The 27116-nt window shown below is 44.3% G+C and overlaps 1 protein-coding gene across 2 annotated transcripts; it reads left to right on the top strand.

Annotated features, from left to right (window-relative positions):
- Window positions 1-1125: 1125 nt before the first annotated feature.
- On the top strand, window positions 1126-22294 carry LOC137382813 (ADP-ribose pyrophosphatase, mitochondrial-like). Of its 2 annotated transcripts, XM_068055270.1 has the most exons (7): window positions 1126-1381; window positions 8139-8243; window positions 11355-11441; window positions 13773-13881; window positions 15273-15416; window positions 17714-17798; window positions 18955-22293. In XM_068055270.1, the coding sequence occupies exons 1-7, from the start codon at window positions 1197-1199 to the stop codon at window positions 19098-19100; spliced, it is 861 nt and encodes a 286-aa protein (XP_067911371.1). In that variant the 5' UTR covers window positions 1126-1196; the 3' UTR covers window positions 19101-22293. The 2 variants fall into 2 exon arrangements, with proteins under 2 accessions (XP_067911371.1, XP_067911372.1); XM_068055271.1 differs by lacking the exon at window positions 15273-15416 and having other exon boundaries at window positions 18955-22294.
- The last annotated feature ends 4822 nt before the right edge of the window (window positions 22295-27116 follow it).

Here is a 27116-nt window from a genome sequence, read left to right as displayed (position 1 = left end):
TAGGATCTGGAGCCTCTGCTTCCACACTTGGCCGCTTTTCCCAATCTGAACACTTCAGCCCGCACATTATCAGACTCAGCCTCCTGCTAAGAAATCTGTTTAGAAATGATCGGACGGTGTTTGCTCCAAGCAGATTTAAGTGCTTAGAGAAGTACAAAAGCACATCAAACACTGGCACCTCATTGTTGTTCTCCTTGTTCCCCATCTGATTATTTAAAGCACACATCACGTTCTGAGAAAATGTCCCATTCCTGTGACAGGCCCAATTATAATGTTGCCCAGGCCCCTGACAGAGAAACCGGACAACTGGAGAAACATCAAACAGACACTGAATCAATCCGTTTTACCAGAGTGTCTGTGAGCTGTGGCTATGAAGCCAGTGAAGATTTTAGCAGATCTCCAAAGGCAGTCAGTGACTGTCTGACAGTCTTGCAGAGTAAAAGTCTGAGCGGTCAGCTGTTCCACAATCCAGTCTGACACAGGCCAGCATATTTCACCATTGTTCTGGCCAGCAGCAGGTCTGTCAGCAGCTCCCTTTTTCTGCGACAGTTGATGGAAACTGGTGATTTGACTATAGGGATCGGCCATCAGTCATGGTGCATTATGTCATGGTGACTAAATCCAGTCAGCACGGTCAAAGGTCATCCTCCATCTTCACTGTAATTGTCATCATTCACATCACTGTCTCACATACTGTGACTGAGTCTTCATCTGTTACCTGGTCTGGCTGATGAGTGGTTGGTACCAGGGTCCCTGAAACAATAGATATAGTACACTGTTAGATCAGGAATTGCAGGGGTGCAGTAGCATAGTGGTTATTACTGAATCAGTAATCCAGACACTGCCAGGAGTGGTAGTGGAGGCAGAAATCCTCAATTCTTTTAAAAGGTACTTGGACATGCACCTGAAGTGCTGTAGCCAGCAAGGCTATGGACCAGGTGCTGGAATTTGGGATTAGATTGAGCAGCTAGTTCTATTGGCCAGCATGGATACGAGGGGCTGAATGGCCTCCTTCTGTGCAGTAATTTTTCGATGGTTCTACATCATTTTAAAATAATATTTTTAAATATATGCCAATTTGATGGAGTACAACACACCTTTAAGTGTCAGTGACTCTGTTTTGCAGGTTGGCTGCAGTGCGACAGCCCCATCACCATCCTCTATTCAAGTCTCTGTCAGTGGGGCTTGTGCTGCCCATGGAGTTTCTCAAGTGCCCCCATGAGAAGGCGCGTGGTGAGGTGTACCCAGGCTCCGAAATCCGACGTTTCCCTGTCCCTGATGATAAAGTGGACTGGGCAGTGCCATGGGCTGATTATAAGGCAGTCAACTACACTGCCCCCTCAGTGTTGAGGCAACCACCCTGGGCGGATCCACCTTACAGGTACACAGATGAAATAAGTGTGATATGTGATCTCACTGTCCAGCAAATGCTGACATCAAGGCAGCATCTGATTGAGTGTGGCATCAAGGAGACCCGGCAAAGTTCATGTCAATGGGAATCGGGGGAAAACCTCTCCACTGGTTGGAGTCATAACTAGCACAAAGGAAGATGGTTTGGTTGTTGGAGACCAATCATGTCAGTCCCAGGATATCGCCACAGGAGTTCTTGAGGGTAGTGTCCTAGGCCTAACCATCTTTAGCTGCTTTTTTAAATTCTTTCTTGAGATGTAGGCATCGCTGGTTAGGCCAGCATTTATTACCCATCCCTAATTGCCCTTGAACTGAGTGGCTTGCTAGGCTATTTCAGAGGGCATTTAAGAGTCAATCACATTGCTGTGGGTCTGGAGTCACACGTAGGCCAGACCAGGTAAGAACGGCAGATTACCTTCCCTAAAGGACATTAGTGAACAAGATGGGTTTTTATAACAATCGGCAATGGTTTAATGGTCACCATTAGACGAGCTTTTTTTAATTCCAGATTTCTTAATTGAATTCAAATTTCACTATCTGCCGTGGTGGGATTCGAACCCATGTCCCTAGAGCACTAGACTGGGCCTCTGGATTACTAGCCCAGTGACATTAACACTACACCACTGCCTCTCCCCGCTTCATCAATAACCTTCCCTCAATCATAAGGTCAGAAGTGGGGATTTTGCTGTTGATTGTCCAGTGTTCAGTACCATTGGCAACTCCACAGATACTGAAGCTGTCCATGTCAATATGCAGTGAAACCTGGACAACATTCAGGCTTGGGCTGATAAGCGGCAAGTAACATTCGCGCCACACAAGTGCCAAGCAATGACCATTTCTAACAAGAGAGAATCTAACCATCTCTCCTTGACATTCAATGACATTACCATCGCTGAATCCCCCACTATCAACATCCTGGGGGTTAACCATTGACCAGAAGCTGAACTGGACCAGCCAAATAAATTCTGTGGCGACAAGAGCAGGTCAGAGGCTGGGAATTCTGAGGCGAGTCACCTCCTGACTCCCCAAACTCACCATCTACAAGGCACAAGTCAGGAGTGTGATGGAATACTCTCCACTTGTCTGGATGGGTGCAGCTCCAACAGCACTCAAGAAGCTCAACACCATCTAGGACAAAGCAGCCCACTTGATTGGTACCCAGTCCACCACTTTAAACATTTACTTCCTCCACCACCAATGCACAGTGGCAGCAGTGTGTACTATATACAAGATGCACTGCAGCAACTCACCAAGACTCCTTCGACAGCACCTTCCAAACCCTCGATTTCTACCACCTAGAAGGACAAGGGCAGCAGATGCACGGAAACACCACCGCCTCTGTGTTCCCCTCCAAGCCACACACCATCCTGACTTGGAACTATATCGCCGTTCCTTCAAGGTTGTTGGATCAAAATCCTGGAACTCCCTTCCTAACTGCACTGTGTGAGTACCCGCAGCATATGGCCTGCAGTGGTTCGAGGAGGTGACTCACCACAACCTTCTCAAGGGCAGTTAGGGATGGGTAATAAATGCTGGCCTTGCAGTGAAGCCCACATTCCATGAAACGAACAAACAAAATTAGTAGTTTAGTGGTATAGAACATGAATATTGCTGAAAATAGAGACACGTTGTCGAAGCTTTTCGTCTTGCACTCATCAGGACAATCGTAAGAATAACCAATGTAAGGGAAAACAACAACTTATACTGCATGTGAACAGAGTGCTGTGGTTGGCAAGTGAACTCTGATTGGTAGAGGCATTGCCATGGTGAATGCATCAGTTTATGGTGACTAACAGTTAACTGCCAAGCTTTGTTTAAAATTTAAACCAGGCAGCTTGACCCTGATTGGTCAAGGCATTGCCCTGAGGAATGAACCAGCGAATAGTTGTCACTTATTTTGTTCAGCTGAAACAGGCGCAATGTTTGTACGTATTCTTTCTGTCTGCAAAGAACAGGGCCTTGTGTATTAATATATGTAGCTTGCAGTACGCTCAAATGCACCACACTGCGAGCCCCACCTACAATCTTAAATTGGTTACGCTGACAACCAATTCTTGCGATAGTCCTGATGAGTGCAAGATAAAAAGCTTCAACAACATGTCTCTATTTTCAGCAATACTAAGAAACAAAGTACCTGCACATAGACCATTTGAGCTACCTTTGACTTGGATGGCCACACCTTGCCTCTCTTACATTGCCCGGCTCAGTGGGACTGCCTGTAGAGCATGGCTACCCGATCCGAACCCAACCAGACCCGCCTACATGTTTCAGTTTCGGGTCAGGTCTCTCTTCCTGGTCCAGCATTCGGGCTCGGGTCAGGTCGGTCTGGGACGAGACGGATACAGCCTTTTGCTCAGGTAGGGAAAACCTTCCAGATTTGAACAGCCAGGACGTCAAGGTGGGAAACGTGCATCCGGACTCCACACTAGTCTGCAGTGAGCAATTCCATCCAAGGTAGAGCACAACCTCTTTAATATAATCAACTCCATTCCGGGGGTCGGGTCGGATGCGGGAAAAATCAAAGCATTCGGGCCGGGTTGGGCTTCATTTGCAGACTCGTGCAGGTCTTTAACTGCCTGCACTTGGCTCCACTCTTATCTATCCAGCCGTGGCCAGAGCATCTCCAACAACGGTGTCATTTCTCATTGCCACATTGTTACCTCCAGAAGCCCCCAAGAATCTATCCTTGGCCCTTGGTGACAGCATCCGGAGACATGGACTCAGCTTTCACATGTATGCTGATGACACCCAACTGTATTTAACATAGGAACAGGAGGAGGCCATTTAGCCCCTTGTGCCTGTTCCACCATTCAGTGTGATCATGGTTGGTCTGTGACCTAACTCCACATAGCTGCCTTTGCTCCATATCCCTTAACACCTTTGAATAACAAAAATCTATCAATCTCATTTAAAATTTACAATCGATCTGGTACCAATTTCTCTTGCGGAAGAGAGTTCCAAACGTCTACTACCCTCTGTGTGTAGAAGGGTTTCTTAATTTCAGTCCTGAAAGGTCTGGCTCTAATTTTTAGACTATGCCCCATAGTCCTAGATTCTTCAACCAGTGAAGATAGTTTCTCTCCATCTACCCTATCTGTTCCCCTTAATATCTTGGAAACTTCAATCAAATCGCCCCTTCACATTCTAAATTCCAAATATATAACCCTAGTTTGTGTAATCTCTCCTCACAATTTAACCCTTGAAGTCCAGCTCATTCTGGTAAATCTACACTGCACTCTATCCAAGGCCGAAATATCCTCCTCAAGGTGTGGTGCCCAGAACTGCTCACGGTACTCCGTGTGGTCTAACCAGGCCTTTGTATAGCTAAAGATTTACTTCTACCTTCTTGTATTCTAGTCCTTTGGATGTAAAGACCAGCATTCCAGTTTTGATTATTTTCTGTACTTGTTCATTACATTTTAATGATCTATGTACCTGGACCCCCAAGTCTCTTTGGACCTCTACCGCATCTAGCTTTTCACCATTTTGAAAGTACCCTGTTCTATCCTTTATAGGCCCAAAATGGATGATCTCATATTTACCTACATTGAAATTCATTTGCCACAGTTTTACCCCTTCAAATAATATATCAATATTTCTTTGTAATTTTATGCTTCCACCAACACTACTTGCAATGCCACCTATCTTTGTGTCAGTAGCAAATTTTGATACATGGCTTTCTATCCCATCATCTAAGTCATTAATAAATACAGTGAATAGTTGTGGCCCTACACCTCCTTGCGGGAAACAACGAGTCACATCCTGGCAATTAGAGTTTCTGCCCATTATCCCTATACTCTATCTCCTTCCTCAATTTCCTAACCAGGTCAATAATTTGCCTTCAGTTCCATGGGATTCAACTTTAGCTAACAGTCTGTTATGAGGGACTTTATTAAATGCCTTCTGGAAGTCCATGTAAATCACATTCATAGACATTCCCCTGTCCGCTACTTTAGCCACTTCTTCAAAAAATTCAATCAGGTTCGCCAGGCAAGACCTACTCTTTACAAATCCATGCTGGTTCTCTCTGATCAGCTGAAAATTTTCAAAGTGTTCAGTCACCCTATCTTTAATTATAAACTCTAGTAATTTCCTGACAACGGATGTTAGGTTAACTAGTCTATAATTCCATGGTTTCCCATTTCTCCTCCCTCTCTGTTGTCAGACTGCTTGTTTGACATGCTGTTTTGGATGAGCTGTAATTTCCTCCAGTTAAACATTGAGAAGACCAAAGCCACTGCCTTTGGCCTCTGACACAAACTCTGTACCTTAGCTACTAGTTCCATTACCCTGGCTACTGTCTCAGGCTGAACCAGACTGCGCGAGCTTGGCGTCCTATACAATTCTGAGCTAAACTTCCAACCCTATCTGCTCTCCATTGCAAAGAGCACCTCAGTAACAGCCCCTACTTCTGCCCCACCTCAGCCCATCTGCATCTGACACACATTATCACTTCCAGATTCAACTGTTCCAATGTTGAAATTGATAGATTTTTGTTAGGTAATGCTATTAAGGAATACGGAACCAAAGGTAAATGGAGCTAAGGTACAGATCAGCCATGGTCTAATAGAACAGGCTCAAGGGTAGAATAACCTACTCAGTTCCTAATGCTCTCCTGGCCGGTCTCCCATTCTCCATGCTCTGGAAACAGCTCTTCCAAAACTTTGCTGCCTGAATCAAATCCTTCATCAAGTCTCGCTCATCTATCTCCCCTGTCCTCACTGACCTACGTTGGCTTCTGGTCCCCCAATGCCTCAACCTTAAAATTGCCACCCTTGTTTTTAACTCACTATGGCCTAGTCCCTCCTTATTTCTGTAATCTCTGATCCCTACAACCCCACTTCTTAAACTCTCCTTGGAGCTGGTGTCTTGTACATTCCCCTCTCCCTTTGCCGCACCATTGGTGCCTGTGTTTTCAACCATCTAGGCCTCGTGCTCCCTAAATCCTTTCACTCTCCACTTCTCTCTTTTTCTAAGGACATAAGGAATAAGAGCAGGAGTAGGCCCTTGAGCCTACTCCATTATTCAATCAAATTATGGCTGATCTTTGACCTCAACTCCCGTCCAATCCCTTTACTCCTGCTAGAATCCAAAAATCTATATCAGCCTTTAATCTGTTCTAGAACTGAACATCCACAGCCACTGGTTAAAAATTCCAAAGACTCCCAACCCTCTGAGTGAAGAATTTCCTCCTTAGTCTTAAATGAGATTTGGGTGTCCTCATACAAGAAACAGAGTGTTAACATGCAGGTACTGCAAGCAATTAGGAAGGTAAATCATATGTAGACTTTACTGCAAGAGGGCTTGAGTGTAAAAGTAAGGAAGTCTTCAATTATATAGGCTTTGGTGAGACCACACCTGGACTACTTTGTACAGTTTGGTCCCCTTAACTAAGGAAGAATATACTTGGAGGGTGCAATGAAGGTTCACCAAGTTGATTCCTGAGATGAGAGGGCTATCCCCTGAGGAGAGATTGTGTATAATGGGCCTATATTCTCTGGAGTTAAGAAGAATGAGAGGTGATCTCATTGAAAGGTATAAGATTCTTAGAGGACTTGACACGGTAGATGATAGGCTATATCCCCTGGTTGGAAAGTCTAGAATTAGTAGTCACAGTCTCAGATAAAGGGTCAGCCATATAGGACTAAAATGAGGAGAAACTTCTTCATACAGAGGGTTGTGAATTTTTAGAATCTTTGGAGAGCTGTGGATGTTCAGATGATGTGTATATTCTAGATGGAGAGCGATAGGTATTTAGTGACTAATGGAATCAAGGGTTATGGGGATAAGGTGGGAAAATGGCGTTGATGTAGAAGTTCAGCCGTGATCTTATTGAATGTGACAGCAGGTACGAGGGGTTGTATGGCCTACTCCTCCTATTTCTTATGTTACTTCAGTTAAGAACATAGGAACATAAAAGAAAGAAAGGTTTGCATTTGTATCGTGCCTTTCACCACCTCAGGACTTCTCAAAGCACTTTACAGCCAATAAAATACTTTTGAAGTAAAAATAAAAATGATGGAAATACACAGAAGGTTAGGCAGCATCTTTGCAGAGAGAAATAGGTAACGTTTCAGGTTGTTGATCTTTCATCAGAACTGGAAAAGGTTAGAGATATATTTGAAGTGTAGTCACTGATGTAATGTACCATCAGAGTCACAGAGTAAACACGCAGGCAATTTGCATACAGCACGGACCCAGAAACAGCAATGTGATAATGACCAAATAATCTGTTCTTAGTGTGCCATGGTATCTTTTGCATCCACTTGAGAGGACAGATGGGGCCTCAGTGAAGGCACCTCTGAAAATGCAGCATTCCCTCAGTCTTGCACTGATGTGTCAGCCTAGATGATGTGCTCAAGTCTCTGGAGTGGGATTTGGATCCACAACTTTCTGACACAGGAGCATCTGCGACACACTGTGTCACCCCTGACACTTGTATAAACCCCTCAACGAGTCCAAAAATAGTCCCTAGTTCACTGAAAAGGGCAAAAGGCAAGGCATGAATGTACATCTTTACTAATAAGTGACACAGTGAGTCACTTAGAGTTAACTCATGGTGTTACGGCCCCCATAACTCATTTATGGAGTGTATGCCATCGAGCCCATGCCATGCATCCTCTCCCTTTCTGTGTTTTAATTAGTTGCCCTGCTCCATCCTAGTGTTACACAACACAATACAATACAACAGTAATTGGGCTGTTCTTGCTTTCTGTTTTCACTTACAGAGATGGAGGAGAGCTGGCCATACCATTGAAGTTCAACCAGTTGGATGATGGAGTGGATAGAACATCCCATATTGGGTTGTATAATGTGATGAACGGATTGCCACGGTGAGGCTTCCTCTCTGAATGTCCATTAATGCAGACAAGCAGGTCCAAGGAATAAAAACAGAAAGTACTGGAAATACTCAGCAGGTCTGGCGGCATCTGTGGAGAGAGAAGCAGAGTTAATGTTTCAGGTCAGTGACTTTTCATCAGAACTGGCAAAGGTTAGAAATTTAATAGGTTTTAAGCAGGTAAAGTGAGGGTTGGGGGAAAAGAGAACAAAAGGGAAGGTGTGTGATAGGACAGAAGGCTGGAGAGATTAACTGACAAGGAGGTCATGGGGCAAAGGGAAAGAGAGTATGCTGATGGTGTGGTGAAAGACAAAGGATTAGTGCTGAGAGGGTGATAATGACAGAATAATGAACAGCCCTAGCCAAAAGCACAAACATGAAAAAAACAGGCAGGCACATGGTAAACAAAAAAGGATGAAATAAAATAAAAATAAAAAAGGGCCCCATGATCTCCTTGACAGTTAATCTCTCTGGCCCTCTGTCCTAAGACACACCTTCCCTTTTGTGCTCTTTCCCCCCACCCCCACTTCACTTGCTTAAAACCTATTACATAGAAAGACGGAGGTTGAGGGGGGACCTGATTGAGGTGTACAAAATCATGAGAGGTATAGACAGGGTGGATAGCAAGAAGCTTTTTCCCAGAGTGGGGGTTTCAATTACTAGAGGACACGAGTTCAAAGTGAAAGGGGAAAAGTTTAGGGGGGATATGCGTGGAAAGTTCTTTACGCAGAGGGTGGTGGACACCTGGAACGCATTGCCAGCGGAGGTGGTAGATGCGCGCACGATGGAGTCTTTTAAGATGTATCTGGACAGATACATGAATGGGCAGGAAGAAAAGAGATACAGAAGCTTAGAAAATAGGCGACATGTTTAGAGAGAGGATCTGGATCGGCGCAGGCTTGGAGGGCCGAAGGGCCTGTTCCTGTGCTGTAATTATCTTTGTTCTATTTCTAACCTTTGCCAGTTCTGATGAAAGGTCACAGACTTGATAAGTTAACTCTGCTTCTCTCTCCACAGATGTTGCCAGACCTGCTGAGTTTTTCCAGCACTTCCTCTTTTTATTTCAGATTTCCAGCATCCACAGTATTTTGCTTTTATATAAGCATGTCCAAGGGCTTGCTTGCATCCACACAATACCTCAGGCTACTTGACTCTGTTCCTCCTCTAATATATTGCAGTGTACTGCCTTCGAAGCTTTATGTTCAGTGTTGTTAACCATGCATATGAAATAGGTGGGTGTTAAAAGACCTAAGAGGGGAATAATCTGCTAAATAAGTGTTATAAATCTGTGTATGTGTGTCTTTAACTTGCCGTCTTGTGACTGTTTAGCTGCTTGTTACCAACCATCTAGGAGCAGGCGTTTTGTAGGGATCTACCTCTTATGTGACATTATGATTTTCTTTAGCAATATTGTCACACTTGAGAAGTGCTGTCAGCTACTCCATTGTTTCCATTCATCATGTCACTGGAATGACACTTAAGGGAAGATCTGTACAAATGTCTGTTTCCTGACCATCCCTAGCCAGCAACTCAATATGACAAATGAAAGACATCACTAAGCGTACGGATATTTCCAATTGTAACAGGATAATTCAGTAGAATGTATTTTCTGGAGAATTGGGTGGTGCAGTAAGTTAGACATGGGCCTTGTATCCTAATTTAAATCCATCCCATCCTTGGCTGTAAGGGTCCTCTGTGAAATCAGTTTGGACAGTGTCAGTAGTCTGAATCCAGTGGGTGTGGGCTTACACTGCTCCTAATTGACAATATCACTAAGGCTGGCTAGTGTGGCAAATGGAAAATAATGTCACTCTGCTGTAAATGGGCATGCTCTTCTCAGATTGGGTCTCAGGCACATTGTTATGGCTGTTTTATACCTGACAAGTGTTTGAAGCTGACATTGGGTGCTGGAATTGGAAACTGTCCGTTCCTCAAACTATAACACATTTCACTTTGATGAGAACAATTTTAAAAAGAAAACAGCAGCCCGTTTTCTTTGGACTTGTTCTAGTTGGAATGGAGAGAAGGGGAGAGAAAAGGTTTGATTCATGTTTTTGAAAGCATGAAAGGGTAAATGGGCTGTGGTGTGGGTTTTATACTGGCTGCTGACCTCACCATGGGCTGATGGGATGAACATTTCTACTCACTGCATGGTCACATAGAAAAAACCACCACTAACTTCTAACTTGGCAATAACTATCTCAGAGGCCACAGGATGGTTGGTGTGGCAAATGCAAGATGTGCTGAAATCAGTACTCTTCTGAAGTTAAGACTGAGATACGTTGCTTGGGCTTAACTCTGCACCCCTGCTGTGCTACCCCTGACTTTGAAATCCCCAAATCTCTAGTACTAACATGACTGAGCTTGATGTGCACAAAATTCAGCTTCTTCTTCAAAAGAAAATTACAATTGGTGTAGAAATTTCTGTTGACAGGTTAGGAGAAGGAACCAAGGGGCTGTGAAAGCAGAAGAACATAAAGTATAGCACAAAAAAAGGTTCTGATGTCACAAATTGTGACGACTTTCTGCACAAACTATTCACATCATTGTATATCCTTCCATGAAATACACAAAATATTTTCCAACACACCATAGAAAGGTTTGTGTATGTAGGGCACTGTTGATAGGTTGTGTTTGCTCCTACAGTTCCCACACTGCTGAGCTGAGTTTCTATGTGTTGCTGTGGGGAGGCATTGAACAACGACCAGGAGTTCCCCTATTAGGAAAGAGATTTGAAGGGAGAGCAATGGTATACATCTCTAAGCAGTTGCTTTTAAAGCAGTTTTGAAAGTGCTCTGAGAACAGGTTGTCAACGTTCTCACCTGTAGGATGATGGAAAGCAGGGAAAGATCGAGTTAGGCAAAGAAGCAAAAAGAGGAAGCAGTGTGATGGGATTGATAAAAGCACTTATTTGGAGCTGACCATTTTTGACATTTGCGAGTTATGACATCAGTGCCACTTATGCAGGCAGTATTTCAACTTTATTCTGATGAGATATCCTCAATGTGTGTCCTGGGCCATAGTTAGGTGAATGCTCAATTATTCTTCCAATTGAGTCAGTGAATCCGTTCTGGCTGATTCTCCTGTCTTTAATTCTGTGCCTCAGGAATCCTTGTGGACGGACTGGATTGAAGGGCAGAGGACTCCTGGGAAGATGGGGCCCTAATCATGCAGCAGACCCTATTGTGACAAGGTATGTGCTGTGTTTGTTTGGGAATCTCTTTGCCGATCTTTCTGCATTTCGGGATAATGATATTGGAGGATGAAGCTGTATGGCAAGGACTTGCAATGTAATAACCCCCAGATGCTGACACTCTGTTTTGCAGGGAGGCTCATAGGAACAGGTGTAGGCTGCGCAGCCCTTGACCCTGTTCTGCAATTCACTTAGATCATGGCTAATCTGTATCTTAACTCCACTTTCTCTCCTTGATTCCATAATCCTTATTACCCTTGCCAAACAAAAATCTATCAAACTCAGTTTTGAAATTTTCAGTTAACTCCCCAGCCTGAACAAATTTTGGGGGAATAACGTTCCAGATTTCCACCATCCTTTGTGTGAAGAAGTACTTCCTGATATGAACCCTGAATGGCCCAGCTCTAATTTTAAGGTTGTGTCTCCTTGTTCTGGACTACCCTATCAAATTCTTTAATCATCTTAAAAACACTTCATTAACCTAATGATGGCTTAATAAGTCATTTTCCTTTAAACTTACCTTAACTGAATCTGAATACCTAACAATACTGACTATTTGTAAGAGATACATTATTGCTCTTGAGAGGGTACTGAGATAAGCAAAAAGATGAATCTGGATATTGGGAGTTTAATAAGTTATGAGGAAAAGTTAAGGAAGTTAGTCGTGATTTCTTTGGAAAATAGACTTCAAGTGACATAATTGAAACCGTTAAGATTATGAAAGGAGTTAATCCAAACCAATCATTCTCTGACAGTAGATAGACTCAAATACCAAAGAGACAAATTAAAAATGAGGGAATTAGGAGTAAGAAGGAAAGTTTTCACTCAGAAACCATTGAAGCAGACCGTATAAATTGGTTCGAGACAATTTGAGACATTTCTGGAGATTGAATGGAACTAGTTGCCAGACTGATTATAATGTCACTGAACCACGAGAGTTACTCAAAGGGAGAGAACAGTAGGTGGAGAAATACATTACATCAATAAAGGTTCCAGGGTAACTACCATAAACACCAGAGAACTGGATATACCTGTAATACTGTATATGTATTTGTTCAGTGTTTTGATAAAAGTTGTGCATTTGTTTCACAGAATCGTTATTGAGGATGCAATGTGTTATATTTTAATAGGATGTCAGAGACTGAACAGGAGGGAAGGGAGAAATGTAATAATTCTAAATGCTTGGGATGTGGAAAAGTGTAACTATGGCTCTTCCACAATTTGAGTGTATAAAGGCAAGACTCAGAAGTTTGAGAATGGGGGTGGGGGGGGGGGCAGGGGCAAGAGGTGCTGTTTGTTGCTGATGACACTATCCAACAGCCTTGTGTGTGTAACTCTTTCTGGAGTGCTGTATTTGGGTTTTCATTCCCCAATAGGGATTGATGGAAAAAAGGCAGGAGCAGGAACCTGGGCTTATTTTTGTAATTTCCTTCCTCTCGAGCCCAGGGGCACTGAAGGTGGTTGTACTGCCTGTGACTGCTGCCCTGGCTTTGATCCTGAGAATTCTGCAGCAAAAAACTCACCTCCTGATTCCCACAAAGTCTGTCCACCATCTACAAGGCACAAGTCAGGAGTGTGATGGAATACTCTCCACTTGCCTGGATGAATGCAGTTTCAACAACACTCAAGAAGCTTGACACCATCCAGAACAAAGCAACCTGCTTAATTGACACCCATTCACCACCTTAAACATTCACTCCCTTTACCACTGGCACACAGTAGCAGCAGTGTGTACCATCTACAAGGTGTACTGCAGCAACTCACCAAGGTAAAAGCACTTTGGGAATACCTACACCACATGGACTGCAGCAATTCAAGAAGGTGGCTCACCATCACCTTCTCAAGGGCAGTTAGGGGTGGGCAATAAATGCTAGTCTTGCCAGTGACACTCGTATCCTATGATCAAATGAAAAAAAATGGAAAGACTCCAGATCAAAGCTGGGACCTTTTGGTCCGTATGGCTTAGTACTACACCACACAGTTATGCATCCACTGACCTTTTAGGCCAGAATAAAGAACAGTATTTTACCCTTTACATATACTTAATGAAAAAACTTTGTAAATAGGTACTGGCTGATTTAAGTTTTGGTTCTATATTTCCATGGTTTTGATGGCGACCCTAAAGGAGAATTAAGTTTGTAATATAGAAATTCAAAGATTGAGATGAGTGCTATATTACAAGCTTATTTTGGACTGTAAAATGTGTTGCTCTGTGTACAGAACTAAAAAGGCCCACATTAACTCCCAGAGAGCTGTGGTGCACTCAGATGAAATGTTTTGTTCCTGACGACCGATCTGCTTCTTAGGAGCCTCTCTTTCTCTCTCTCGCAGGTGGAAGAGGGAGGTTGGAAAAACAGTGACACACAGTCGCTCTGGGAAGCCTATCTTGCAGTTTGTAGCAATATGTAGAAAAGACAACAAGGAATGGGCCATTCCTGGGGTAAGTAAGGCTGCAGGAAACACTGATCTACAGATCTAACTTGCCTTATTCAAATTCCAGCTTGCTCCCTGGTGACTTGAAAATAATCTCGGACTCTTGACAGATGCTGATTATTACTGACGCTGTGCTTTTTCCCCACAGCTTTGTGTCAGCCTTTCCTCCCTCCCTCTGCAGTGGACAGTGGATTTTAATGTGGTACAGTTCCCAATGTGCCAGCATTCCTCCAGTACCTCACCCTAAACTGCTATTCTTCACGTGCGCAGTGAGCATTGGCAGCTATTTGATGGTGATAGGCGTCCACATAGCTCTGAGCTTCCTCTGGTGGAGGAGGTCGCGTGATGGTGATTAGGAGCAGGGACCCTGCTGAAATCCCTTTTTTATTCCTTTGTCCTGCCCCTAGAATTGCACCATGGAGCACTCAGGAATGTGGGGAAATATGGGATCAAACTCATGGAGCAGCCCTATACAAATGCCACATCAATCAATTTAATTTTTGGATAAACATGTTACTTTCATCTCCGATATCAGGATTTGCCTCCAGCTCAAACAAGTTAGGTGAAGGTCCCCTCTTACTGCTGGCTGTAAGGCTCTACATGAAAGCTTGGGCAGTCCCAGCCCACTCTCTAGTGCATGAAAGTCCTCAGCACAAACTGTAATTAGATTGGGAACCTCACTTCGGTCACAAACTGTCACCCTGTTGGAGAAGGCAGTTCTTTGTCTGACGTTGAGTTTGAGACATGATGTTAGGGCAGATTAGAGGAAGTTTTAAGCTGGGGAACTGGTGGTGTTATGGTAATGTCACTGAATTAGTAATCCAGAGGTCCAGGCTAATGCCCTGAGGACATGGATTCAAATCTCACCAGCTAGTGGAATTCAAATTCAATTAATTAATTTTTAAAAATCAATTAATTAATAAAAATCTGGAATTGAAAGCTAGTCTCTGTAATGGTGCCATGAAACAGTCATTGATTGTTGTAAAAACCCATCTGGTTCATTAATATCCTTTAGGGAAAGAAGTCTGCCATCCTTACCTGGTCTGGCCTACATCTGACTCCAGACCCACAGCAATGCGATTGACTCTTAACTGCTGTCTGAAATGGCCTAGCAAGCCACCCAGTTCAAGGGCATTTAGGGATGGGCAGCAAATGCCAGCAACCCCCACATCTCACGAAAGAATTTTAAAAAATGCTAAATTAAGGGATGCCACCCATCCTGGCTGGAGATGCTGGTTTTGATGTGTCTGTTGGAAAAACAGTTTCTGCTGGATGAATTAGTACCTTTTTGAAAGGAGCTGGATGAATATCTAAATAGGGAGAGGACTGAAAGTTATGAGGATAGATATAGACCAGGTGATCTTTTCAGAAGCTGTATCCCTTCATATTTCCTTACAGGGAATGATAGACCCTGGTGAGAAGGTATCAGTCACTCTCAGGAGAGAGTTTGGAGAAGAAGCATTGAACTCCTTAGAGTTACCAGAAGCCAAGAGACAAAAAGTGAAAGTATTAATTGACTCCCTGTTTCAAGCTGGAGAGATGGTCTGTATTACAGTATTTATGTCCTAATTATACTGCTATCTGGTACCAGGAAGATAGAAACGTGTGGTCTGTCTCCCCATATGGGAGTCTAAGGTGCTGTCGTTTCACTGAGAATTTTTTGTGAGCAATTTTCTCTCTGGAGATTAGGAATCTCAATCGGGTTACACTCGGGAGTAGGCATTTCTTTGCCTAACTTGGGGTTTGACGTGAAGTTGGGACAGAGTAGGGAGGAAGTTTTATGCTGCAGTTAACATATGTTAAAGCTAGGAAGGTGTTGCCGGCGTTCGCCAGAGCTGGCGGGCAGCCATAAAGGCGGGGCTAAAGTGTGGCGAGTCAAAGAGACTTAGTTGGCAGGAAAAAAGACAGAGGCGCAAGGAGAGAGCCAACTGTGTAACAGCCCCGACAAATACATTTTTCTGCAGCACCTGTGGAAGAGCCTGTCACTCTAGAATTGGCCTTTATAGCCACTCCAGGCGCTGCTCCACACACCACTGACCACTTCCAGGCGCTTACCCATTGTCTCTCGAGACAAGGAGGCCAAAGAAGAAAGGAAGGTTGACTCTTGCTAGGGTACTGTTCCATTGGGTACCTGTCAGCACTCCATATACCTCCCAAGTGATGGCTCTTGATGGTACAAGCTCAGAACGTGTGTATCAGCAGGTTCTCTGAGACCAATTGGAGAGCTCCAACTGCTGGCTGATATGCAAACAGTGGACTTGGCACAGCCTGGGAATCAAACCCTGGATCATCTGGTTCAAATGACCAGTGCAATGCTGCACAGTGCCCATACACGTTAGATGATTTAAGGAGCTACACCTTTATATCTCTCAAATATTTGATATTCAACAGCAGTTCCTGTGATTAATGTGTGTGTGTGTATTTGAGAGGGAGAAAATGGGAGAAGGAGCTGTACGTGTGTAACATATTTATGAAAGACTGGTTAGTTTTCCGGTACTTACCAGGGATGATTCAGTGAGAGTAAAGATCACTGACACAGTGACTGTACGGGGATGGATTGGGAGTTGGTTTATGTGTAATGAGAGAATGGTTGGATGCAAGTACAGCTAGGTAGGTCGTGCAACATTTATAGTAAAACATAGCTGTATGTTTGACATCACTTCAGGAATCCTCAAACTGTTTGGCACACCTCCCTGGTGAAGTGTAGTATAAACAGTTTAGAATGTTTCTCACTCTGATTCTATGATTGTTAGAGAGTCTGTCAGCAGATTAGGAGACCACTCTGAAGCTGACTATACAGCAGCATGGAGTCTACAGGTAAAGGCAATCCAGTAAACCTTTGGACAGCAGGTGGGGTGGGGGCATCATGCCTTTCCTCAGCCGGACAGGCAGGAAGAATGCAGGGGTTCACTCGGGCAGAGTCTGAGAACCTCTGCTCTACCTAATTCAGTTGCATAGACCTAACTCTGGGCAGCAGGCCTGACTGTTTAGTGAAAATATTTCATGAGTGGCACATCCTGTTGTTCCTTAATCAATGGTTTGTTCTATATGTGTGAAAATTTTATTAATTATCCCAGTACATAATGGATAAAATATATTTGTATAATAAATGTTAAGTTCACGCAGGCTTTTGTCTGTGCTGAGATGTATAATTACATGAGTAATTGCTGTAGATGGTGGAGCTTTTGTCTTCCAAACAGACGATCAGGGATTGGATCACAGGCTGCCTGTAACTAATGTTTACTCCCGATAATTCATAGGAAAATAGGTATTTTGGATGAAGAAAGACCCCGGCCCATTTAGTTTTCCTTCTACCATCCTGGTAATCACATGTTACAATGGAATTGTTGACGAATCATAACAATCAATCCCTATGTATTAGCCTACAAGACATCCAGATGTGAGGCAAGGAAAACCCCAATGGTGGAGAGCTTCTTCCAAATAAAATTTGAATAATCCAGTAATTTGAATTTAGTGACTTTACGTCAACAGGAGAAGACTATTTGTAACAGGCTTGAGTTGCAAGATCTGTTGGCTACTGTGCCATACAGGTCACTCTGCTCAGCCTGCCGCTCAGCGTCTGTCACTCTGCTCTCTGTACCGTCACTCTGTTCCATTCATTCCTCCATCAGTCTGGCATCTCTTTGATCCATTCTTATCCGTCTCTCATTCCTCTCCCGCAATCACTCCTTCCACTATCTTCTGTTGGTCAAGAATTTCATTGTTATTCAGCCAAACTGCAAGCTAGATTGTCTCAGTATAGTGGGAGGTGAAGTAGTGAAACCAGAATCCAAAGTGTATGTCTCTTTGAATCTTCACCGAGTTCCATATCTCCTTAGGTCTTCAAAGGATATGTAGACGATCCTCGGAACACTGATAGTGCTTGGATTGAGACGGTGGCTATGAATTTCCACGATGAGACAGGTAATTATTCACTCTTTAGCTGTATTACTGTTCTTATCCCAGGAAGAAGCAGAAATGAAGGCTCCTGTATTTTTTTTGTGTGGGCTTAGCCTCTCTTATCCTAATCCCTGATCTTCTAACCTCATAACTTTCAGCAGCTAAAAGAGCAGAAGCGTTTACTCCTAGTTCTCCCTTGTTGCTACTCCGAACTGTTGCCACTTGTAATATATATATAAAGCTTATTGCTTTTAAAACAAAGACTTGCATATAGTATTTTTCATAACATCAGGATGTCCCAAAGCTCTCTTTGAAGAACACAACCTTTGAAGCTTAGTCTAGTCACTGTTGAGGGAAACGTTGCAGCCAATTTATGCAAAGCTAGGTCCCACAAACAGCAATGTGATAATGTCCAAATAATCTGTTTTAGTGATTTTGGTTAAGGGATAATATTGGCCAGAACACCAGGAATAACTCCCCTGCTTTTCTTCAAATAGTGCCTTAGGATCTTTTCTGTCTACCTGAGAGGGCAGACTATGCCTCGGTTAAATGTCTTTTCCGAAAGACAGCACCTCCAACGGTGTCGCACTCCTTCAGTACTGCAGTGGAGAGTTAGCCTGGAATATGTGCTCAAGTCTTGAGTGGGACTTGAACCCACAATCATGTGACTCGGGTGAGCATTCTGCCATTGAGCCATGGTTGACACCTAAAGTATAATTGAATTTGCAGCTCAACAGAAACCCAGCATCTTGTGTTTCCTTCCCTCCAGAGCCACCTGCTAGTGAAAATCATGGGACTGTCCATCTGAAAACATCTCCGTTCTTTCACTGATGGCCGGGCAGATAGACTAGTTCAGAGGTGCCCAGTCCTGGAAAAATATAAATAACCTGGGTACTGCTGGATGTATAATGTATTTCATCTTAAATTTAATGTATGTAATTTTCTGCCCTGCCTCTCTCACTGGGGAATTGTTCTTCTGGTGACTGTTGATTCCCTCTCCCCAACCTCTGTCAAATGAGCCATTCTTCAGGTTTGAATTGAGATACAGAATATCAGTATGACATCTGTCTCTCTCTTTTTTCCCCCTCCCATGTGCTGTTCCCCCATCCCCATCTCCCTGCCCCGAACTGTGTAACTCACCAGTCCCTTGCTGAGTTCTTCTGCTTCTCTCTCGCTCCAGGCGACAGTGTGGGAAAGCTGAACCTTCAGGCGGGGGACGATGCGGGTGCGGTAAAGTGGATGGATATCGAAGAGCAGCAGAAACTGTACGCCAGCCATACGGCGCTGCTTCACCAGGTGGCAAAGATGAGAAACGCACACTGGTAACCCAAGGGGCTAAACACTTCCCATCTCAAGAGCCAGCAACAGCAGGACGTGCTAACACCACTGTTCATGAAGTTTAATGTTTTGACTTTCCCTTTTGAAACCCCATTGCAGTCAGAGATTACTACATCACCTGGAGAAGAAACCCTTTCAGGAGGCATTGAGAGTGCGGCTTTAATGGTGCTGTTAAAGCTCCACTGTGTTTTAACCCTGGAGTGGCATTGAGCTGATTTTTAAGCTTTGCAATTGGATGTGAAGACGTGTGACTTTTCTTCTTTCTCTTGTTTGTCCCAACCACCATACCCACACGCTCCACCGACTTGTGCACAGATCTCCTGTGGTCGAGAGGACAGAGCAGATATCTCGATCCCAGCCACTGCCTGTGCAGAACCCTGCTTGGCCATGATGAGATATGTGAAACTGGCCCAGTGGCATCTCCCCAGCAGGTTGTTCCCTGGCCTGTTGAGCACTGCTCCACCTCTATTCAGAGCCTTCCTGGAGCTTCATGGTTGAACTAAGGTATTCAAATTGGAAATTAAAAGCATGCACCAGCACTTCACTATTGAGTGCACTGGAAGTCTGATATGCTGCTGCAACACCTATCTGGTTATGAAGCTGTGTTCCAATTTCAAGGACTATATTTGTTATTTCCATCAGCACCCAAACCCCTATCATACAATGACCAGGCTGTGGTGAGTGCAGCATGCTTGGGAGGATCAGATGACTTTGGGGCTGATGGTTTTCAAAGCGTTTTCCTTGTCTAATGCTGGGTCTGTTGTAGACTGATAGCAATTGATCACCATGATTAGTCAACCCCATTATCATTGTACCAGGATAGTAGAAGGTGAATTAGATAGACTTTTATCTTTATTCGTCTGCCAATTTGCATGTTTCCCAGGTGCTCTATTTACTGCTGTGTATGAGGCTATTTTCAGGCTTTTGCAGTTCCCATTAGCTATCAACAGGTGGCACTGATGTTCTATGTATCCCGTGTACTTTCAGGGAAAATATGAGCAGGTCAAACATGGAGGTGAGGCAAATGATAGGTAATTGAGTTTCAGTCCCATGTTAAACATGAGTTTTTAGCCACCTAGAATTTAAAAATGTGAAGGTGTCTCTGCATTGGACAGAACCGAATGGGAAATCTCTCAGCTGCAGTGTTATTCTGGACTCCAATCATTTTAGTGTTACAGTCCATGAAACATAATTTGTAGTTTGAAACAGTTCTTCCCCCCCCTTAGTTTCTTGTCATTTAGCTCTCCTGTGTGTTGCATTCTATACTGGTCTGAGGGGGCAGCCATGGGCTTGCGGCTGAGCCTCTGTTGCTATGGCAGATGCTTAAAATCTATTCAGTGAGCTGGCCTCTGATTTATCCCACCCCTCGTATTTGTTTAAAAAGTTTAAACATTTAGGTTTAGCCAGACTCAGAAAATATTAGAGCCTTGAGAATACTACAACACCACGATTATCTTATAATATATAGGTGCCTAGTTTCCACTCAGCATAGGGTGGCCAACACTGGCCGTATTCCTGGAGGATTCATCACATGACCTCCTGCCTCCAACTGCCCCACCCAGCCAAATAGCCTTTTTCCCATCTCCAATATTTTTGTTAATAAACAAAAGTGTTCTAAGAGATTTACTTTTTTAATTCCTGTATGGAATTCTTTTCCTGGATCACTGGAGATTAATCTTTAATTCCTGGTGACTGCAGGAGAATCTTTAAGGATTGGCAACCCGGGCTCAAGATTGGGGATCCAGAGTGTGGGTACTGTAACAACTGCATGGGATGGAAACTTGGGGCACCAATGAGCGGTGGATAGCTATGAGTCTGCTGTGATATACAAGCTCTGAAGAGCTGAGGCTGGTTTAATCATCGATCATCTGTAAACTGCTGCGCCTTGTGGACTGGATCATGTGCTGCAGTCTTGGCTGTGTCCTGCACGTGTTGAAGTGTATGCTCGTACCCATGTTAGTGAGTTGGTTTTTCCATTCTTCATTTCCATACTGTAACCAGGTTATGCATTAAATGGCAGTTAAACATTCTTTGTCACCCAGTCTCTGGGGTTATTCCAAACTGTTTCAATGTAAGTTCAAGCTTCCAGAAGACTGCTTGGTTGGAACAAATTGGCCTCAATATTCTTGGACTGTAAAGGGGAAGATCATCCAGAGTTCCTGCTCCTGATATGTTATCCACTGACCTTCTGCATATTCTATGAGAAACATCGGGGGAGAATACCATCATCCAGGACAAAGAAGCCCGTTTGATTGGCACCCATTCACAAAGATTCACTCCCTCCACCACCGACGCACAGTGGCAGCAGTGTGTACCATCTACAAGATGCACTACAGCAACTCACCACGACTCCTTCGACATCACCTTCCAAACCCACGGCTTCTATCACCTAGGACAAGGGCAGCAGATGCATGGGAACACCACCACCTACAAGTTCCCCTCCAAGCCACACACCATCCTGACTTGGAACTATATCTCCGTTCCTTCACTGTCGCTGGGTCAAAATCCTGGAACTCCCTTCCTAATAGCACTGTGAGTGTACCTACCCCACATGGACTGTAGCGGTTCAAGAAGGCACCTCACCACCACCTTCTCGAGGGCAATTAGTGATGGGCAAGAAATGCTGTCCTAGCCAGTGATGCCCACATCCCATGAACGAATAAAAAAACAATAGAATAAGTCAAATTGCAAATGGCTTGAATACAGTTTCTGTAAGCAAGCTGCCCACCTTACAAACTGAAACCTACCAGCATTTGTTCCTTACAGTTATTGTGCTCATTAGTCCACAAGGCAAGAAATGGACACCAAGACCACTTTGCACAAAATTTATTTACAATTAAGGGAGCCAAAAGATAGACAAAAATATTACACAGAAAAATAATGCTATAGGAGGTTTGGAAGCAATTAGCAAGGTGTTAACTAATTTAACTCTTTCAAGCAGTTACCTCACAGGAAGGTTGCAGAAAAGGTATAAACACCCTGCAGTACATCAGCCAATTTGTAAATGCATCCGTCAGAGAAACCAATTGGTGTGGAATTTGCTTATGTGCACTCAGCATTTGCTGTGGAATCAGGCAGTTGAAAGGTTATTAGGACAGTTAAGCCTCTGGCTTGAGTGTAAAGAAAAACAGTTATTGGGAGTGTGACTGTGCATACAGGTACATGACTGTCAAAAGCCAAAATCCAGGTACTGAATAAACAGAAGTGATGGCACATTATTTGAGTATGGTAATGGTAGTGGTGGGGGGGCGTTGGGTGGCAGGGGGGTGTAATGGGCATTCTCCTCTGGAAACATGCCATTTTATTATGTTAAAAATTATGCTTTATAGTTTATTTTGAACATTCATTCCCTCCACCACCAGCACACAGTGGCAGCAGTGTGTATCATCTACAAGATACACTGCAGCAACTCACCAAGGCTCTTTTGACAGTGACTTCCAAAACTGCGACCTCTACCATCGAAATTGTTATGACCTCAATAGAGACCGCTACCTTTAAAACAAGAGATATGAACTTCCCGATGACCAATTAAAGAATCACATGACAAGATTTCATGTTTTGAAACTTTTTAATATAACTAAACTAAATATCAACATTTATTAAACAGTACTTAGCAGGTGGCTAACATACTAAATTACAGAGAAAGGTATTCCCCATTAACTTATTCACACATTTGAAAACCACTCACATACTTTTTACAGTGTTCTCATCGAAAAGGTATCCTTGCAGTTAAAAGTCCCAAACTCCTCCCGAGCAATGGGTTGGATCTCCCAGTGTCCTTCTCAAAGCCAGTGTCCTCTTCACTCACTTCATCTGAGCACATTCAACCGGACTTCCATTAATAAGGCAATCTCTGGTGACCCCATTGTTTTTTTTTTCTCCTCCACAAACCTCGACTTTCGAACCTGGTTCAAATCTTAGCAGCCTTTTTGCTGTATTGTGATCTGAGAGCAGCTGTTTCCCCAGCCAAACGACCACTGGCGCCTCTCTCTCTTTTGAGGCTGCCATTGACTGCTGGTCTTCCTTTCAGCCTCTCAGTACAATAAAAATTTTCTCACCAAGGTATCTTCACTGCTTTCCTCCCTTAGCCTCTGCATCAAACGACTTCTCATCCTCTGTGATTTCAACCTCCATCTCAACACATCATGTTCTTTCTTGTCTTGAGTTCACCACCCTCTTATCCTCCCTAAATCTCTCCCTCCATGTAAAGTCCCCAACCCATATTCATGGCCACCCCTTGACCATACCATTTCATGCTAGTCACATTGTTTCAATTACAGAGAAGGCCATCTCTGATTACTTCCTTGCATCAATCATCAGCCACATCCTCTTTGCACACCCAACCCTACCTCGTTCTGTATCCATCCCTGGAAAAAACTATTCCCCAATTCACTTACAACTGCACTTTCAAAATCCCAACTGTCTAGTCTTTGGCCCTCCATCGCCAAAACATTTCTGCAACTACCGATTTTCTCAACTGCACCCTCACTTCCACCTTTGATGCCTTAATCCCTAATACTTAACTTCTTAGGCAGCCCCTCAGGAACGAGGATGACTTTCTTCCACTCCAGGGTTGTGGGTCCTTAGGTGACTGAATAGTCCAATTCTGGATCTGCACACTGTGCCACAGGTTGGGTAGGTAGGCGAGTGAATGTGATGCTCGAGTTTCCGAACGCTCCTTCCGCTGCTTGCATTTGTTCGCTGCCTGGGCATATCGACATTGTTCGAACTGGCTGGCACCATCGTGGATGCTTCTTCTCCATTTTGGGCGGTCTTGGGCAAGAGAGTCCCACGAATCAGTGGAGATGTCACATTTTTTCAGGGAGGCTTTAAGGACATCCTTGTAGTGCTTCCTCTGCCCTCCTGTTAGCCTCTTGCCATGACGGAGCGCAGAGTAGAAAGCTTGTTTGGGAATCTTGTGTCAGGCATGCGGATGATGTGGCCCACCCAAAGTAACTGACTAGCCATTACCAGTGTCTCGATACTGGGGATGTTGGCCTGAGAGAGGACACTGATATTGGAGCGTCTGTCCTGCCACTGAATTTGCAGGATCTTGCGGAGGCACCACTGGTGATATCTCTCCAGGGCTTTGAGATGTCTGCTGCACAGTGTCCATGTTTCCGACGCATGCAGGAGGGCAGGTAACACTGCGGCCCTGTAGACCATGAGCTTGGTGCCAGATTTGAGGTCTTTGTCATCACTCCTTTCCTCAGGCGACCGAAGGCTGCACTAGTACACTGGAGGCGATGCTGAGTTTCATCATCAATGTCCGCCCATGCTGAAAGGCTCCCAAGGTATGAGAAGTGATCCATGTTGTCCGGTTGTTTGTCATGGATCTTGATAGTCGGGGGGGGGGGGGGCAGTGTTGCACTGTGGGAGCAGGCTGGTAGAGGACCTTTGTCTTCCAGATGTTTAGCTTAAGGTCCATTCATTCATACACCTGGTGAATACAGCAATGAGGGTTTGATGCTCGGCCTCTGAGTATGAGCATACACAAGTGTCGTCAGCATACTGCAGCTCGATGACAGAGGTTGGAGTGGCCTTGGTTCTGGACGGGAGGCAACATAGGCTAAATAGTTTCCCACTTGTAGATCTACTCCGGTAGGGAGCTTCAAGATGAGGTGGAGTGTTGCGGCAGGGAAGATGGAAAAGAGCGTTGGTGTGGTGACACAAATGCTTGACCCCAGCTGGTACAAACCCCATCCCCCGAGCTTACCTTATGAGGTCTGGTAAAGTTCTGGATAAGACCTGGATGTGGTTTTTCACTCAAATCTGGCTTCTCTGGACATCAAGATCATGTTTCGGTGCTGGAGTACATTGGAAAAATGTAAGACTCTGCTTGCGTCTATAATCTGCCTTTTTTTGTTTTTCTGATCTGTGAGCTGTGGAAAAGATCTGGAAAATCTAGTCCCTAATAAAACCATTACTCTCTCTCTCCTTGGCTGTTCCCCCAGCACAGCCCTCATCTCCATTCCCTTAAGTCCAAGGGACACAGACTTGAAAGAGTATGGCAGACAACTGGTCTAGCCATCGCCACTAGTGATGGCTGAACCTCTTAAAACACTATCGGGTCCTGCTCGCATCTGCTAAAACTGTTCACTATTCCAGGATCATCTGGCTTCTTTTCTCTACTGCAAACGGTCATCTTAAACCCCTCTCCCCTCCCCCCCCCTTACGTCCAACAAGTGCAAGGAACTCATGGACTTCTTTTTCACTAAGATTGAGACCATCTGATCAGCTGTCTGCCATGTCCCTCCTTCCACTAGCCCACCGGGCAAACTTCCTCTAATGTACCCCCTGCCCTAGCCCTGAATTAGTATTTTTCTCTAGTTTCTCTCCTATCTCCTCTCATGCCATCTCTCAGCTCATCATATCCTTGAGATCCACCTCCTGCTTCCCCAATCCTATGCCCACTAAACCACTGATCGCCCAACTTCTCCTCCTGGACCTCATGTTAGCTGATATTGTTAATGGTTCTCTCTGTTCAGGAGTTGACACTCTCGCCTTTAAATCTGTCATCATTACCCCTCTCCACAAAAGCACCAATCCTTGACCCCAGCGTCCTTGCAAACTGCCGCCCCATCTTCAACCTCCCTTTCCTCTCCAAAGTCCTTGAACGTGTTGTCGCCTTCCAAATCCATTCTCATCTTTCCCAGAACTTCATGGTTGAATCCCTCCAATCAGGGTTCCGCCCCTGCCACAGTACCGAAACAGCTCTTATCAAAGTCACAAATGACATCCTATATAATTGTGACAAAATAAACCTTCCTCGTCCTTCTCAACCTGCCTGCAGTCTTTGACATGGTTGACCACACCATCCTCCTCCAATGCCTCTCCACTGTTGTCTAGTGAGTGGGACTGCTCTCACCTGGTTCCATTCTTAACTATCTAATCATAACCAGAGAATCACTTGCAATGGCTTCTCTTCCTGCTTCTGCACTGTTCACCTCTGGTGTCTCCTAAGGATCTATCCTTGTCCGTCTCCTATTTCTCATCTTACACCCTGCGCCTTGGTGACATCATCCGAAAGCACAGCGTTAGTTTTCACATGTATGACACCCAGCTCTACCACACCTTCACCTCTCTCGAATCCTCCACTGTTGTTAAATTATCAAACTGCTTATCCTAGATCCAGTCCTGGATATTGGGAAGACCGAAGCCTTTGTTTTCGGTCCTCGCTCCAAATTCTGTTCCCTAGCTGCAAACTCTATCCCTCACCCTGGCAACATTCTAAGAATAAGCCGAACTGTTTGCAACCTCGGTGTCACATTTGACCCCGAGATGAGCTGCCTTCCTCATATTCATGCCATCACTAAAACCGCCTATTTCCATCTCCGTAACATTGACCGACTTCGCCCCGTCTCAGCTCATCTGCTGCTGAAACCCTCATTCATGCCTTCATTATCTCTAGACTTGACTATTCCAATGCACTGCTGGCTGGTCTCCCACAATCTACCCTCTGTAAACCTGAGTTCATCCAAAACTCTGCTGCCCGTCCCTTAACTCACACCAAGTCCTGTTCTCCCATACCCCTGTGCTCGCTGGCCCACATTGGCTCCCATTCAAGCAACAATTTAATTTTAAAATTCTCATCCTTGCTTTCAGATCCCTCAGGGCTTCAGCTCTCCCTATCTCTGTAATCTCCTCCAGCCTCACAACCCTCCAAGATATCTGCGTTCCTCTAATTCAGGCCTCTTGGAAAGCCCCTCTTTTAGTCAATTAACCAATTCTGGCTGTGCCTTCAGTTGTCCAGGCCCCAAGCTCTCAAATACTCTCCCTACACCTCTCTGCCGCTCCACCTTACGTTCCTCCTTTAAGACACTCCTTGGAACTTAGCTCATTGACAAAGCTTTTAGTCAACTGACCTAATATCTCCTCTGGTGGCTCAGTGTCATACTTCGTTTTATAATGCTCCTGTAAAGCGCATTGGGATGTTTTATTATGTTAAAGGTGCTATAATAAATAGATGTTATTGCAGTAACAGATCCCCAGTCAGAATATCAT

The sequence above is a fragment of the Heterodontus francisci genome, chromosome 23 (genome assembly GCF_036365525.1).
Source record: "Heterodontus francisci isolate sHetFra1 chromosome 23, sHetFra1.hap1, whole genome shotgun sequence".
Lineage (NCBI taxonomy): Eukaryota > Metazoa > Chordata > Chondrichthyes > Heterodontiformes > Heterodontidae > Heterodontus > Heterodontus francisci.
This window is presented reverse-complemented; position numbering and strand designations above follow the sequence as displayed.

Excerpts from the sequence above, each read along its gene's own strand:
- LOC137382813 (XM_068055270.1), top strand. The coding sequence starts at position 1,197 with ATGGAGTTTCTCAAGTGCCCCCATGAGAAGGCGCGTGGTGAGGTGTAC. Across the intron at positions 8,244-11,354 it reads GTGATGAACGGATTGCCACG|GAATCCTTGTGGACGGACTG; the intron begins GTGAGGCTTCCT and ends TCTGTGCCTCAG. Across the intron at positions 11,442-13,772 it reads GCAGACCCTATTGTGACAAG|GTGGAAGAGGGAGGTTGGAA; the intron begins GTATGTGCTGTG and ends TCTCTCTCGCAG.